General features: G+C 39.5%; 1 protein-coding gene across 1 annotated transcript; it reads left to right on the top strand.

Annotated features, from left to right (window-relative positions):
• Positions 1-1080: 1080 nt before the first annotated feature.
• LOC125886239 (C-type mannose receptor 2-like) lies at positions 1081-15248 on the top strand. Its single transcript, XM_049572272.1, has 10 exons — positions 1081-1143; positions 1241-1323; positions 3463-3887; positions 4341-4466; positions 7033-7132; positions 7813-7881; positions 8445-8536; positions 11362-11478; positions 14679-14778; positions 15033-15248. Exons 2-10 carry the CDS (start codon positions 1260-1262, stop codon positions 15098-15100), a joined length of 1161 nt encoding a protein of 386 aa, XP_049428229.1. The 5' UTR covers positions 1081-1143; positions 1241-1259; the 3' UTR covers positions 15101-15248.
• The last annotated feature ends 1565 nt before the right edge of the window (positions 15249-16813 follow it).

The following is a 16813-nucleotide window of genomic DNA, read 5'->3' as shown; positions in this document are numbered from 1 at the left end:
CATGAAGACTGGAGGAGCTGGGGATTGAGCCACCGATCTTCTGATTAGATGACCTGTTCTACCTCATTAGCCACAGCCGCCCCATTCATTTTACATTCCCAGCACCAGACCTAACAACAAAGTTAGTGATTAGCTGGAGTGAACCATTTAGATGCTAAAGAACCAGATACGGCTTGAAGAAATGGATAGCTTACTGTCTGCTGCATGTTCAAAATATAAATTTAAAATGTCAGTGCTTTATTTACAGCTTGTTTTCACTGCCCAATATGGCCTAGACACCAGCTTGCAGATTTAAACACTGATGAGCATGGTAACACTGAACAAAAACAGTTATGTCATAGGCCAGAAAAACCAAAATGATGAACTGAAGGATGCTGAAATGCTCCTTGGTCAAAAGGAACTGCAGAGTCACATAACTGTACGTGGGGTCTTCACGAAGAGTGACACCTTTCAAGGTTTTATTCTGACAATTAAATTCAAAGCAAGGTTATTATGTCAATTTTGGCTTTAAATGGGCAGGGGCATGTTAAGATACATTTGATGACGTATTTTCCAAGACACGTGAATTACTGGCATATCTACAGTAAATACAGTAAATGTAGTAAATACCATGAGGTGAACCTCCAAGGATAAGCTGCCTGATTTCACTTGTGACCTTCACTGACTGATTAGCAACCCATTTATTTTTATTTCCCAGCAACCAGACTCAACCTGCACTACTCCAGGTCACATGCCATTGTCTTGAAACTAAAAATCCACCTAAAACACTACATGCAAACCTCTCATTTTTAGTCAATGGTGCTCACCTGGTAATTTCTGCTTATATTCACAAACATAGTGTACACTAAGCTTCACAGGGTTAGGATTTCATCCTGGGCTCTCTAACTTCCTAGGAAAAATACAACATTTAAACAGCATGGTAACAGTAATACACTTTGTTTCCATCAGCTTCTTGGAAACACTTGAACAAACACAGATAGATTGAGATCAGATAGATTGAGATCAGAAAATGGACCTGCTGATTAGTTTATCGCATGCTTAGTAAAGGTCAGACTGAAATGCATTGACGTGATGCGGGGCTATAAAGCCCAGAAGTGTTTGGGATCTCAGTGTTGAAGACCACTTCTCATTCACCAGAACCAGGTAAGCTTTTTTGCTGCCTCCTTCACCAAATCATAATCATAATAAGAGTAAAGGTGAATTTTAACTGCTGAGTAATTACATTTTTCTTCACGGGCAGGAACACGTCTTTCACCACCATGAAGTCATCTCTTGTCCTCTGTGTTCTTCTTGGTGTTGTCATCTCTGTCAGGGCTGCGTCAGGTAACTAATAATAATTCACATTTGCCCATCACATAAACTTCCCTTGCTTTGTTTGACACAGTTCGGTCTGTAAACTAGTGCATTCTGAGGCAAAAGTATTCTTATCAAGAACATTTGAATTTGAATGAACATTAGGGTTTATTTTCCCCTGCAAATTCACATCTCCACACAGCAGTATTTACAGTTCAGTAATTTCAAACCTGCACTGATCAATATTTATTATACTGACATGCATCAAATCACTGTGTGTACTGTAAAAGATGTAGTCTGTAGTAATGAATACACATACTTTTCAACCAACTCTGCAGCAGGACTGTTTATTCCAAATTTAGGTTTTTGTTTCAATGTGAAAATATTTGAACTCTAATGACCCTTCTTGACCTGATGGAATATTTAAAGCCTGAGTAGTTTGATTTGTGGTTCAGCAGAGGGTGCTCTTAAGTGTGTTTTTGCAGTGTTCACAGCATTAATAAAACAGCAAACCACTATTTGCTATCTGAAGATATAGTGAAGTAATGGTGTCCTGAACTGAGGATGGTCACCCTTCTTGGTGGAACCATAGCAACCACCCCTCAAATGACTTACTGACCACGTGCAATGCAGTATTGTGTTGGTGGAAGACGTTCTGTACAAGAAAGTTCCGCGACTACCCTTAAAAATGTAAACTGCTCAATCTAAGATAAACATTTATAGGCTCATTGTCATACAGACGTTAACATCGCCTACGAAACTACAAAACCTAAGCAGCTTGTAAACATCAGAGTGAAAAGCCAAAAGATGATAACAAAAAAATGCTACCACAGAAGATTAGGTTAAAGTTTTATTTCTATTTAATTTTTTAATATATATCAATTCATCAAGTTATTGATTTCTTTTACTGATATAAACATAATATACAAGTGAGTCCGATTTTTGTGTCGCCAGCGATAGTCGTGATCCGAAGCATTATGTTTCCGGGTTGTCCGTCCATCTGTCCCATTCTTGTGAACACAATATCTTGAGAAGGCTCTCAGGGAATTTCTTCAAATTTGACACAAACATTTGCTTGGACTCAACAGTGAAGTGATAGAATTTGATGGTTGAAGGTCAAAGGTCACAGTCAATGTGACCACAGAAAACATGCTTTTTGGCAATAGCTCAAGAATTCATTGGCTAATTATTACAAAATTTCACACAAATGTCTGATTGGATTAAATAATGAAGTGATAATATTTTATATCCAAAAGGTCAAAGGTCAACTTCACTGTGACAACACAGTGTCTTGTAGAAACGTCTTTCTGGCCATTACTCAGCGTCATATCTCAGGAACAGAAGGAGAGACATTTAGTCAAATATTAAAGTGGTAACTCTAATCTTGGGTACCCAACTTGACACTGTGCTGATTGTATAGATCTTCTGTGCTGCTGGGAGAAGATGCGTGTGAAGCATCCATGTTTTCACAGACATGGATATCAACTGTAAGTGCAACTTGGCTGGTTCCTGGAGGCATACAACTGTAAGGCAGTAATTCTAGTTTGGTTTTGCCCTTCATTCAACAGACTGAAAACTGATTCTGATGTGGTTTTGCTGATTTTTTTTTTGTTGTGACCTCACTGCAGTGATTTAAGATCTGTACTCAAGCTGCGATCAGTACAATTTAAGCCTCTAGACATGTATCTAGAAATTTGATGGACGACGATGTCACATGGCCTCACCTTCATAAGAGCGCATGAGCAAATTATCTCTTGTCATATCTAATGCACAAAGAAAATGAAATCAAGTAGTAAACCACAAAACACTGTGGATGAGTCAGTTTAGGTAACTGAGGAGATCCTATTCATATCAGATCAGTCAGTATCAGATCACTATCAGAAATTACCCCTCACCACCCCAGCCCCACTTTGCATTGATGAAATTATGAATATCCAGCAACTCAGTTGTCCCAACTTAATGTCTTGTCTTGTTGTACTTGTACATTGTGAAATCTAAACTTCTTTTATTCCCTCAGGTTTGCTTAATGTTAGCTTTGTGCTAATATCATTTACATTGGCAAAAGACATGTTGATATGTGGCTGATGTGAATGTAAACATCTTGTGTGAGGGATTTACATTATAGTCTTTTTAAAATTAATACACGCTTTTTTTTTTTTTCCTTCACAGTGCCTCTCACTGTAGAGGCTGTCACTGCTACATCTCCAGTCCCAGTAACCCAGAACGAATCTACCACTGTCGAATGGACCACCACTACTACATACCCACCCACACATACAGTGACGGGGCTTTATGACACTACTACCACTGTCGAATGGACCACTACTACATACCCACCCACACATACAGTGACGGGGCTTTATGGCCCTGTTACCACTGTCGAATGGACCACTACATCAACTACACCATTCACTACAATTACATCAACTCCTTGTTGTTTCACTTCTCCATATCCAACAACACAAACTACCGAATTCACCACTACAGGGGCTTCTCACACACTGAGCCAGATTATGTGTCCTGAGGGATGGACGGTGTTCCAGGGACGTTGCTACTACTTTGAGAGTGAGATGATGACCTGGCCTCAGGCTCTGGTAAACACTCAGTGACACTACAGCACCAAACACACTCGCGATAGAAAACGCAAGGTTAATGATCTCTTTGTTTGATTCCCTGCATTCATTTCTTCTATGACAAATACTATGTATTTTGCATTACAATGTTAGCCTTTTGTTCAATTGGGAGACTTCCTTTACAACCATCTGAAGGCAGCAGGCTGCAGTCTCTAAGTGGAGCAATATGCACTGTCAAACAACAATTAGCTCCTCTGTTAAATAACAATACAGGTAGACATGTGGCTGTGTTCAGCAGCATGATGTGATCATGATTGTTAAATTTTATAGAGGTGTATAGCCTGTTGTACCCTTACATTTACCATTTAATTTCTATGCAGGAAATGCTGTGTCTTAATAAAGCAGGACAGTGTGCACTTCAGGAAGACTTTAATGTGTCTCTTTTTATCCCTCTGTCCTCTTCCCCTCCACCAGTCCAACTGTGCCATACTTGAGTCCATGCTGGTCTCTGTCCACAGTGCTCAGGAGTATGGTTTCCTCCAACAACTCACCAACAATAATGGAAATCAGGAGGCCTGGCTTGGTGGTTTCTATCTACCGGTACGAAACATATCATAATAATGTTTATAATGTAAAATTATTAGTTTTGTAGGCCAGAATTGTTACTACCCATAGTGGCAAATTCTAGTTTGATATTTAAAAAAAAGTCTGTATCTGTAGATGATATTTCAACATGATAAGCTTAGTCAAAATTGTCAACCTTTAATGACACCAACCGTTGATGGGAGCATGTCATGATTCTATAATAGCCAAGAATGGACGAATTCATAGAACCTGTCCAGATTCTTTTATATCTTATAGTCTTACATGTGTCATTTTGTATGAGAGTTAATTTTTGCAGGTATTGGTATAATAAGATAATACACTGCACACAAACCTGCTGTGCAGATACTGTAGTGTTACAATGTCAAAAACAATGATGACAACAAATAAGTAAAGCTGTGCATTTAAAACAGTTGTCACGTTTCTTATATGGACCCTACAAACAAACTGGTACCAAAGACGTTTTGCCATATTAGGTCGTAGCAAATTCTGGCCTGGCCCACAGACTAATGGTGGTAGTGATCTGCGGCACCACAAAGAAACAAAGGCATTAGAGACAAGAGAGGAACCTGAATGGTCAAAGGAATGTGTAGAATAACGTCATGTTTTGAGATGTGTTTTCCAGACTGAGGTAATGACATTTGATAAGTGAGGATGTTTTGAAACAAAGAGAGGCTTAAAGGAATTGCGTGTAGGATTTAGTGGCGTGGAGTGGTGAGGATTGCAAATAGCAACCAGCAGAACCTTTTCCTATGTGCATTTGTAGTACTGGTTGGGAGGTAGGATTTCTTTGGTGTTCATTGTTTAGGAGAGTTTTACCGTGAGATTTATCCGCAGAGGTCTCAGTTTTACATTACAAATCATGGGTTCTCCTATCCTGTTTGGCACATTACAGGCGGGCTGTTATAGCCCAGCACCTTCTATTATGTGCTCACCTTTTTCTCTGATAATTTCCAATCCAGGCATAAAGAGGGTTTTTACTGGGGCTGAATTATCTGCAGAGGTCTCCTCCTCTCTGAAACAAAGGGACCAGGTGATTTAAACCGGTAAAAACACTGAATAAAGCAGTTTCGAGTTAAAAAAAAAAATTGATGTTTTTTCCAAAGCTCTTGTCACAGAGGGGCTACTAACAAGAGTCGCCAATGCAAAAATGTGAATGGCCCTATCTGGAGCCAGTGTTTGTTTGTTCTGGACTACTGTAGAAACATGGCAGTTAACACGGCAGACTCCGTGGACGAGGACCTGCTTGTGCATTTGTGTTTCCTAGGATAGGCATGACTTCCCCTACTCTTTCTCTGACTGGCTACTCATAGCCTACCTTGGTTGGATTGGTTAGGCTTAGACAAGAGGGGTGAGATTGGTTAGTATTACTGTAAAAATGACAGTGTGAGCCACTCAGAGGTGGAGTAAAGCAGAGTATGGCAGGCCTTTGTTATCCTGTGAAACACAAATTTGCATCCTGCTCCTCATGTGGATATAAATGGCTCATTGTAAGGTAACAAAAACACAACAATTCTTATTTTCAGATGATTATACACTTTAGAAAACATACTTATAAATTGACAGAGGCATGGACTCTTCCAGCTGCCTCTCTGTCAGCTCTGCTGAAATTGTACTAAATTCAAGCTTTTATGTCTGTTTTGCAAGCCTTCATGGTGCTTTCTGTGGTTGGTGTTGGGCAATAGTGGCGCCTGGCTGCAGGTCATCATCAGGATAAGGAAATGCACTCATGGACTGTGAACTCTTTCTGCTGACTTTTAGCTAGCTGGCTAGCCAGGTAGATGTTTTCAAATGTAAACATCAGTAAACATCAAGGAAAGATGAAGACAAATGGGCACCAGCTGATCTAGCATCCTGCTTGCCATTGTACAGGCGTTTATCAGGAAGTGTAATATCCTTTGATCCACTGAAAGTTGGCTAAATCCTGCACAGTGTCATTCAACCAGGCGGCTCCTTTTCTATTGCTGATCCAATGGAGCAGAGGACTCTGGTTAGAGAGGGAGAGAAGAAGTGTGCTTCACGGTGCAAAAGGATTGGTGTGTTGGTGGGAATGTGAGGTGCTCCCAGTCTAGATGTGGATAACTGCTATAAGATTTCACCATGCAGACATGACTGTGGTGTGACACTGCTGTATTCAGGAAGAAGCGTCCCCTTGTCTGTCATATTGTGGTTGGGATCTGTGGGCAGTTAACCGTTACACAGCCAGGAACCATGGATTACCAGAACCATCCAGAAACAGGGACAATTTTGAAGCATCAGCCAACAATGAAAGTTACAATGAAAAATAGTACACAACTTAAAGGAACTGATGGGTTCACATTTCACTGGAGTTGTACTATGTATAATTTCCATGTGACAAATAAATGATGATTGATTAATGATTGATGATATATCATATACTCCATTTCTGCCAATACACCCCCCTAAATCCTACACACTGGAACTTTAACACCAGAAAGTTGTTACTATTTGATTTTTGTTCCTTCATATTTTTGATTGTTATTTTAAATTAGCTACCACTGTACAACAGAGCACTGGTGATGAACTCATCATTTCCCTCCAGGAACAGTGGTTGTGGATTGATGGCTCCTGGTTCTACAATAACAGCTGGAGCAGCGAAGCCCCAGACAGCAGCAACCCCTGCCTAGTGCTCAACACTTATGGTAAGAAAACACACTCATGAAGGTCCAGGGACCCCTAATATAGGTGTGTATAAGTGGATTTTACAGACAAGAGCAGTGAGTTGCCTGATGACCCATGGCCAGTAGAAAGCAGAAAAAAATAGTGACTCTCTAAAAATGATTTAGCACAAAACATACATGGACTACTTTCCTGATATCAGACAAAATTGTTAACTTACACTCCATTTCCATCTTCAGTCTGATATTGTGTCCACTCTAACCAATTTCTGTTGGGGAGGGGGATTTGATTTTCCTTAACCAATCACTAGAGACCTGTCTTAATCATCATTTTAAGTTCACACAGCCATGCCAACATACTTGTTGCTACTCAGTGGTTCTGGCGCACTGCTTGACAATGGCGTTAGTCCCATCCATGGCGCTGATAGGCAAATCATTTGTGCCCCTGCGGCACTCATTGGTCGCTTTTTTATTTCAACCAAGAACCTGCTGTTTCATGTCATGATGTCAGACAAAGCAGCCAACTCCAACTCAGTGAAGTGGGCAGATTCTAAAGTCTGGACCCAGGCAAATAGACTTCATTTTCAAACTGAATAATCAAAGTTTTGCGACACTTGTGTGAGTGCAGGCGTTTTTTATGTGCACAGTTGTAACGCTCTGCTCCATTATTCTCATGGCATTTTTCTAATCTTCTCTTTCCACAGCGGGATGGAGCAATTCTCAGTGCTACGATAGTAGCCTCTCCTCCATCTGTGTGAAGAACTCCAATGTCCGTAAGTCAGTTTATTTCTTTGCATCACAGAAAAATATTTAAGGGTGGTTCATGATGACGTTACAACGTAAATATCTGTTCAAAATGAGACAAAGGCTAAAATGATCCTTAATGCTACATTGCTTTTTATGATCACATTGTTTGTCATTACTCTGACAAGGACTTTGCCATCTCTTTTGGCATTTTATCTGAATCATGGCACTGACATGATTGAAGGCTCTAAAAATTATGTAGTTATCAGAACAGCCTGAAAGTGTTTGGTTTGACACTCCACTCATATGTGTCTGATCAACAGAAGTGATCACTTCATGTCTTTGGTCTTTGGCTTTAATGGAGAATTTTTCTCATTCACAAACGATGAATGAAGTATGCGAGTTCTCTCTGCTTTGAGAACATTTTTGTGTTACTGCTGTGTAACATATGTACCTGGAAGTAGTAACCAGCAGTAGAAAAGCAAAAGAAAGACAGTATATTTTCTGAAAAGGTCATGATATGGATGTGAACCCACAGGATTGTTGTAAATTACATGAGATGAATAATTTTCTTTTTGTTTGGCATTCACAGCATCAGACATGGTGTGTCCTCAAGGTTGGACAGAGTTCCAGGGCCGCTGTTACTACTACAACTATAATAGTCTGACCTGGCCTGACGCTGATGTAAATATACAATTTTAACTGCCATTACAGTGTGTCTATATTATCTATTTTTAAAGAGATATACATGCAGTCACAGGTTAGAGAAATACAAATTTAATCAACCTCATGAGCAAGGACATTTTCTCATTATTTGCTGTTGTGATATTCACAATGACAAGTAGGACAGTGACATGTTTTGTTGTTTTGGCTTTTTAGTCCGAAGTTATTGTACCGTGATTACATTTTTGATATGATACAGACCTGGACTTTTCAGTTTTTCACAGAAGGCTTAAGGCTTTACTTTATGTAGAACTGTTGTCAGAGTAACAAATTCTTAGGCCTAAACCTGCAAAGGTACAGGCTTCCTTAGCTGGATAATCACAAACACTTTACAAGTGTAACCACAAGCATTCTGTTCTTTTTAAAGAACTGAGATAACTGGAAAATAATTATAAACTTTATTCGTATAGCACTTTTCAAAGGACAGTTGCAAACTGCTTTACAGAACAAGTTAAAATAGTTTACACGGTCAAGGATAAAAATAGCAATAACATAAATAAAATATTAGGCTAGGCTATGAACAGATAAAACAGGGTGTGTAATAAAAAAATGATAAAATTGATAAAAGAGGGATAGAAAGTAGACAAACAACAGATTGACTAAAGAAAAGCCTACCTGTAAAAGTATGTTTTTAGGAGTAAATTAAAAGAAGAACCTGAGTTTGCTAGCCTAAGTTACTCATGAGGGAGTTACACAGCTGTGGGGCCTCTAAGGAAAAATGTCCAGTTTCCTTTTGTAATGAGGCAGGCTGTGGGAACAGTTAAGAAGGTCCTACCTAGGCTCTTAGGGTGTAAGTAAATCTATAATGTATGTAGGAGCAAAGCCATGTAGGACTTTAAAAGTAATTTAAGTTGAAAATCAATTGTACACCTAACAGGTAGCCAGTGTAGTGTTACAAGGGAGTGATATGGTCTAGTCTCTTGAAATTTCTTTCTTGGAACATAAAATTCAGTATCATCCACATAACTGTGAAAGTTAATAGTTTATCTACAAATTTTCTGACCCAGAGGAAACATGTAAATAGGAAACAGAGGACCAAGAATTGATCCCTGGGGAACACCACAGATGATCACCACAGATGAGGGAAGATTTTAGGTGACTCAATTCATGGTATTCTGGATTACTTAAGCCACTTTTGAAAAGTGGAATCTGACACTTTGTACTTAACCCTCATAGTCCTTGCTGTATTTTAAGTGCTGACATTCAGCTTTAAAGCAACACAATGGAGTTTTTGAGCCCTCAAAATATATATCCAAGATCCTTGTGATGGTACATCAACTCACAATAGGTTGGATGACACCTCTGTCATTGCTTGAGAGCGTCTGTTTCACTTGCACTGGCACTATGCAGTTTTGGGTAGGAACCCGGACACAAAAAAGACTACAAAATTTGGCTGCTTTACGGCATACGTCATATCCCCCTCCTCTCTTTAGAGTAGTGTAACCGAACTAAGGTAACCAAAGTTAGACGTGGTTGTCATGGCTGAAGCGACAAAGAAAAGGAAGAAGGTGAAGGTGTTGTCTGAGGAGACAAAGAAAAAAAAAACGGGAGAGCGATAAAACAAGAGCTCGAACAAAGATTAATATTGGCCCGACTTTCACACGCTGGCGAGAGATGAAAGAGGAGGAGGGATGCCCAACCAATGGTGACCTGGCGCTGTTACGGCTGTTACCCTCTACTGAGGAGACTCATTGTGTGCAGGTCGGCTGCCTCAGGTACATTTTAAGATAAAGTGTTAGCCTACATACAGACAGCTTTCATTTTAGTTTGTCTTTAACACTTTGCTGTTAGCACCGCGAGCGCAATGTGCTTGTGTCGACCGTGATCGTAAATCATAATAGCGGTGAATGAGAGACTGCGGACAGAGCAGATTGAAATATAGCTTTTTACATGCTGATCACATGTATTGATAAAGTATTGGCTTGGCTGGCAGAGGTTTTATCGCACTTACTCACAGTAACAAGCAAAACTGTTGTCAACTAGAGTAATGTTTAAGTTATATTCCCTTCATGTGCACCGCGGCCTCTCTGCTGTTGTCTGACTTCACTCTGTTGAGTTTGTGTGTTTGTGTGTGCGCACGTGCTGTGAGGAGGTCAGCCCTGACATGCAGAGAGCAACTCATTTCTGAGTTTCTAAAATGAATAAATAAATAAAGCAATTGGCCTAATCATGTATGTACAAAATGCTATAAGGCTACATTACCTGTTCTGAAGACATGATGATCGCGCATTACACGGCCAGCTTCAGGAAGTTCACTGGTATTGCTGGCTTGTCAACAAATGCACGCCCAGAAAGATTTTTGCGACAGTTGTAACAGACAATACTGTTTTTCGTCTGTAGGGGGACCCCGTGAGGTAAAAAGCGCAATCCTCCATTGTGTTACTTTAATTTTAATATTCATCCACCTCAAATGAGCTGATCAGGATTTGTAGCCCCTTTTGCTTCCTTTGCTCCTAAGTGTTTAAAAAATTTCATTATTGAAGGTTTAAAGTCATCACACATTTGGAGAAGGGATCTCTAAGTCTAACAACAGACACACCTCACACAGTCAAACTGAATTTACTATCTCACTGTATCACTGTTTTCCTCCCACAAAGACTTTCTTTCCTTATCCTCTTGCATCTCTCACTCTCCTTCATTCATTTTTGTCTATTTTGTATTCTATTTGTAACCTCTATCCCTCTATAATTGTTACTACCTCTTCCTTGGCATTTGTTTCCCTCCTTTGTCTCCATCTCCTGCTCTTTCCATGCTTCATCCTTCTCTGTCTTCTTTCTCTCCACCAGGCTTACTGTGCTGGTGTCCAAGCCAGCCTGGTTTCCGTCCACAGCCCTCAGGAGTACTCCTTCCTCTATCAGCAGACTTCTGGTAATCCATCCTGGCTAGGTGGATTCTACCTTGAGGTGAGATAACTAAGCACATTATACATTTTTTTGTGTTGTGCTGTTGATTTACAGAGTTTAAACACACAGAATGTAATTCTGCTGCTAGGGGTGTTTCAATCAAAACAGTAACTGAAGGACTTTTAATGACGTGAAGTAGTGTGGGATCATGGTAGATGAGCTGGCTACCCATACTGCCCCTGTAGCTAATGTTATTTGGCGAATTCCTTTGTTGGGTAGCCTAGTCCTGTTGTCTGTCGTAATAAATAATCTAAGCTTAAAATAACTTTACACAAGACCCTGGTGAGGATGATGAGCATGCAGATAAGCTTCCTTGAGACAGTTTCTGACAGTTGGCGCAGAAATTCTGCGGCTGTGCAAACCAATTGTTGCATCAGCTGTGCGGGTGGCTGGTCTCAGATGTTCTTGCAGGTGAAGACACTGATGTAGTGGTATTGGGCTGGTGTGGTCACATGTGGTCTGCAGTTGTGAGGACGGTTGGATGTACTTCTAAATTAAAAGAAACAACACTGTAGATGGCTTATGGTAGTGAAATGAAATTCAGTTGACATGCAGTCAGCATGCCAATGGCACACTCTCTCAGGATGACATCTGTGTCATTGTGTTGTGCGATCAAACTGCACATTATAGAGTGGCCTCTTACTGTGACCATCCTAAGGCACACCTGTGTAGTAATGATGCTGTTTAATCAGCATCTTGGTATGCCACACCTGTCAGGTGGATGGATTATCTTGGATAAGGAGAAGTGCTCACTAACACAGATTTAAAATTTTTTAAATGAAGTCTATTTGCCTGGGTCCAGATTTTTAGAATTTCAATCAAAAGTTGGGAAAAATAAGTCTCTTATGTGCATAGAAAATGTCTTAGAGCTTTAATTTAAGCCTGTGCGAATTAGGAGGCAAAACAAAAGTGCTGCGTTTGTATTTTTGTTATATGTAGTTTTTTGTGTGTTTTTTTTTTTAGACATTTTAATATGGAAACATGTTATATCTTTAATATACTCTGTAAAAACAGTTTATAGAGTATAAAGAGTTTATTGTCATTTTATTCCTCAGTTTGGTGTTTTTATTGGCTTTTGCTGCTAACATTACTGTAACATTGCTGAAACATTGTACAGAAGGGAAGCACTTATGTGCCTTTAATAATTCAATCCATAATGTTTCAATATACTAAATCCCCTCCTTTAAGTGAATGAATTATGTAAAGAGTCACATTATTATACTATCAGTTGGAGTGTATTTCTTAACATTGGTAGTTTTTTGCCCTTTTCCAGAGAAAATTCAATAAATCTTTACATCAGACCAACAAGTGTTTTCTGTGAGAAATCTGTGACCTTGCATGCTATGCCCTAAAAGAAAAAGGCAACATTACCTCACTAAGCAGGGCAAACTAGCCAAACCCTGCAGCCTGCAAGAGAATAGAACATACTCTTCTCCTTTATATCATTACTACTATTCAACTTTCCAGCAGTACCTCCACTCTTATACATTGCAGGATTATTATATTTTTGTATTTTTCATTTCTTTTTATATTTACTTCGTTTTTAATGTTTGTTAGAAGTTCGTTGTAGTTTCAGTTCGTTTCCAGAGTGTGTCTCCTCGTTTCAGTTTAATGTTAAAAATGTTTAGTTGTTGTTTAGTTGCTATTAGCTTCAGTATTAGTTTTAGATTTTAATTATATTATGGGGAGTATTCGTCAGGGGCAAGACTTAAACATTTCAGAATAGGTATTACAATATAAACACAACACTGTGAAGGCAATTGACTCACAGTCACGCAGACATCCCAGTACTCATAAACATGTACCAGTGCCTCCTCGTGCTTGTTTTGTTGACAAATATGACAAAATTGATTAAAACTTAAGCTAAAAGCATTGCCTGTAATTTTTTGTAGTTTTATAAGTACATAATATTGTTTCAGTCAGTTTTTTGTTTTCTCTTAAGTCTGTTTTTTAATTTTTATTTTACCTAACTAATATCTTTTTTTCCACCTACGGTAGTTTTAGTTCTTAGTTTAGTTTTATAACAAAAATACTCACTAGGTGTACGTTTATCGTGGGATCATTGTGATCATCTTTCTTTAAAGGTCCTTTCATGTCTGAATACAGCCATTACAGATCATGTGCGAAACAGGCAACTACAGTATGCCTGTGTAAAAAAAACCCCCCAAAACATCACTTTAACAGACAGACAAAGCCAGCAATGTTACATTGTTCAAAACCTACCTTTAGTTTAACTTTCCCCTGTCCCCTATTATGAGTTCTGAAAGTAACCAGCTAACATACCTGTTTTCCAATTCATTGTGTGTATTTAGTCAATTCCTTTGAATTGGCAGTGTTGCTGCCTGATCTGTACAGGGAACCTGATTTGTTTAATGCATGTGCAAGGATGGTTGGGATTAGGCTTTGACCTGACATATGGGGTCAGGCAGCCCATTGAGCAGCAACCTTGGGCCCATCGGCTATTGGTCTGATGACGATATATATATATATACAGTATATAATAGTCTCTGGGGTGAGGATCAATATTTCAGGCTGATCTAGTGTAGCTAGAGGATATCCAAGCCAAGACTTCCTCCACTGTGCACCGACATATCTGCATATGAACGCAGATACATTTTTTAGCTTATATAGAACCCCTTGTTACACAAAAGCTGAGACTGCATTTCAGCCAATGCGTTCCACCTCTCCACGTGGACTGCTTACCTGCTGTTCAAACGTGATTGGTCAGTACTACTTCAAACAGAAACCAAAACACAGAATATAAAAATACAGAATCTTATCTTATGCATCACTTTATGCTGTCCCCTGGAAACATTTGGTTGTGTTCTCCGCATTGCTTATTGCCTCCTGGTGCAAGCCCTGTAATGGAGGCACAGACATGAGATGGGCATCAGTCTTTTTATCTAACTCTCAGCAAAAAGACAAAAAAGCATCATTATTTCACCTAATATATGAAAATGATTTAATCAGCACCCAACATGTTTAGAATTGTAGAAGTCCTTACTTTGGTGCCATTTGTTGGTAGTATCAAGCATAACACCCAACTGCACTGATTTTTAGCTGAATCATCTTATTTTTCCATAGTCAAAAACAAATGTGAAAAAATACAAATATTCTAGTGATAGTGTCACGAACACACTTAGAAATAAGATAAATCCATCATGCCTTGTCATTAATAATAGTAATACGTATCACTCCAGGACCAATGGATGTGGCTCGATGGCTCCTGGTTTTATCCAGGATTTTTTACTGAGATGTCAACAGACAGTTCCAACCCATGCCTTTCAACGCTGAACAATGGTAAGAAACACACTTATATACTTAATGGTTTCTTGAACCAACCAAAACATATGCTCTCAGTCAATTTTCACCACCATGAAGTAGATCTATGAATTATGCATATACTTTTCAACCAATGCAGTATGACCTGAGCCATTTCTGCGTAACTTTTGCAAAAAAAAAAAAAAAACCTTGTATACTTTTGTATAGAACATGACAACATGTTAAGATTTTGTAACTACAGTATGCAAATTCCTCTCTTTCTATCTTTACAGAGGGTTGGAGCAATTACGACTGTGATCAAACGTTCCCTTCGTTTTGTGTGAAGAATGAGGTTGTTTGAAAGATGCAACTTAAACCTGCATCCTGCACAAGACAGACAAATTAAAGGAACATTTCAGTCAGGTGCACATTTAAAATGCATTCTTACCAAAATTGAAAAGCATCTTTCTTGTACAAATTTTCCAAACAAATTAAACAGTCATTTATCATCTCAGAGTTCCAGGCTGGTTATTTTTCATTATGCATATATATATATATATATATATACAGTACAGGCCAAAAGTTTGGACACACCTTCTCATTCAATGCGTTTTCTTTATTTTCATGACTATTTACATTGTAGATTCTCACTGAAGGCATCAAAACTATGAATGAACACATGTGGAGTTATGTACTTAACAAAAAAGGTGAAATAACTGAAAACATGTTTTATATTCTAGTTTCTTCAAAATAGCCACCCTTTGCTCTGATTACTGCTTTGCACACTCTTGGCATTCTCTCCATGAGCTTCAAGAGGTAGTCACCTGAAATGGTTTTCCAACAGTCTTGAAGGAGTTCCCAGAGGTGTTTAGCACTTGTTGGCCCCTTTGCCTTCACTCTGCGGTCCAGCTCACCCCAAACCATCTGGATTGGGTTCAGGTCCGGTGACTGTGGAGGCCAGGTCATCTGCCGCAGCACTCCATCACTCTCCTTCTTGGTCAAATAGCCCTTACACAGCCTGGAGGTGTGTTTGGGGTCATTGTCCTGTTGAAAATGAAATGATCGTCCAACTAAACGCAAACCGGATGGGATGGCATGTCGCTGCAGGATGCTGTGGTAGCCATGCTGGTTCAGTGTGCCTTCAATTTTGAATAAATCCCCAACAGTGTCACCAGCAAAACACCCCCACACCATCACACCTCCTCCTCCATGCTTCACAGTGGGAACCAGGCATGTGGAATCCATCCGTTCACCTTTTCTGCGTCTCACAAAGACACGGCGGTTGGAACCAAAGATCTCAAATTTGGACTCATCAGACCAAAGCACAGATTTCCACTGGTCTAATGTCCATTCCTTGTGTTTCTTGGCCCAAACAAATCTCTTCTGCTTGTTGCCTCTCCTTAGCAGTGGTTTCCTAGCAGCTATTTGACCATGAAGGCCTGATTCGCGCAGTCTCCTCTTAACAGTTGTTCTAGAGATGGGTCTGCTGCTAGAACTCTGTGTGGCATTCATCTGGTCTCTGATCTGAGCTGCTGTTAACTTGCCATTTCTGAGGCTGGTGACTGGATGAACTTATCCTCAGAAGCAGAGGTGACTCTTGGTCTTCCTTTCCTGGGTCGGTCCTCATGTGTGCCAGTTTGGTTGTAGCGCTTGATGGTTTTTGTGACTCCACTTGGGGACACATTTAAAGTTTTTGCAATTTTCCGGACTGACTGACCTTCATTTCTTAAAGTAATGATGGCCACTCGTTTTTTTTTAGTTAGCTGATTGGTTCTTGCCATAATATGAATTTTAACAGTTGTCCAATAGGGCTGTCGGCTGTGTATTAACCTGACTTCTGCACAACACAACTGATGGTCCCAACCCCATTGATAAAGCAAGAAATTCCACTAATTAACCCTGATAAGGCACACCTGTGAAGTGGAAACCATTTCAGGTGACTACCTCTTGAAGCTCATGGAGAGAATGCCAAGAGTGTGCAAAGCAGTAATCAGAGCAAAGGGTGGCTATTTTGAAGAAACTAGAATATAAAACATGTTTTCAGTTATTTCACCTTTTTTTGTTAAGTACATAA

The sequence above is a fragment of the Epinephelus fuscoguttatus genome, linkage group LG3 (genome assembly GCF_011397635.1).
Source record: "Epinephelus fuscoguttatus linkage group LG3, E.fuscoguttatus.final_Chr_v1".
NCBI lineage: Eukaryota > Metazoa > Chordata > Actinopteri > Perciformes > Serranidae > Epinephelus > Epinephelus fuscoguttatus.
Note: the sequence above shows the minus strand (reverse complement) of the source record. Positions and strands in the feature narration are given on the sequence as shown.

Bases quoted from the DNA above. Each gene is read 5' to 3' on its own strand.
- LOC125886239 (XM_049572272.1), top strand. From the start codon at position 1,260: ATGAAGTCATCTCTTGTCCTCTGTGTTCTTCTTGGTGTTGTCATCTCT. The intron at 4,467-7,032 runs GTACGAAACATA...ATTTCCCTCCAG, and splicing joins TTGGTGGTTTCTATCTACCG to GAACAGTGGTTGTGGATTGA. The intron at 8,537-11,361 runs GTAAATATACAA...TCTCTCCACCAG, and splicing joins TGACCTGGCCTGACGCTGAT to GCTTACTGTGCTGGTGTCCA.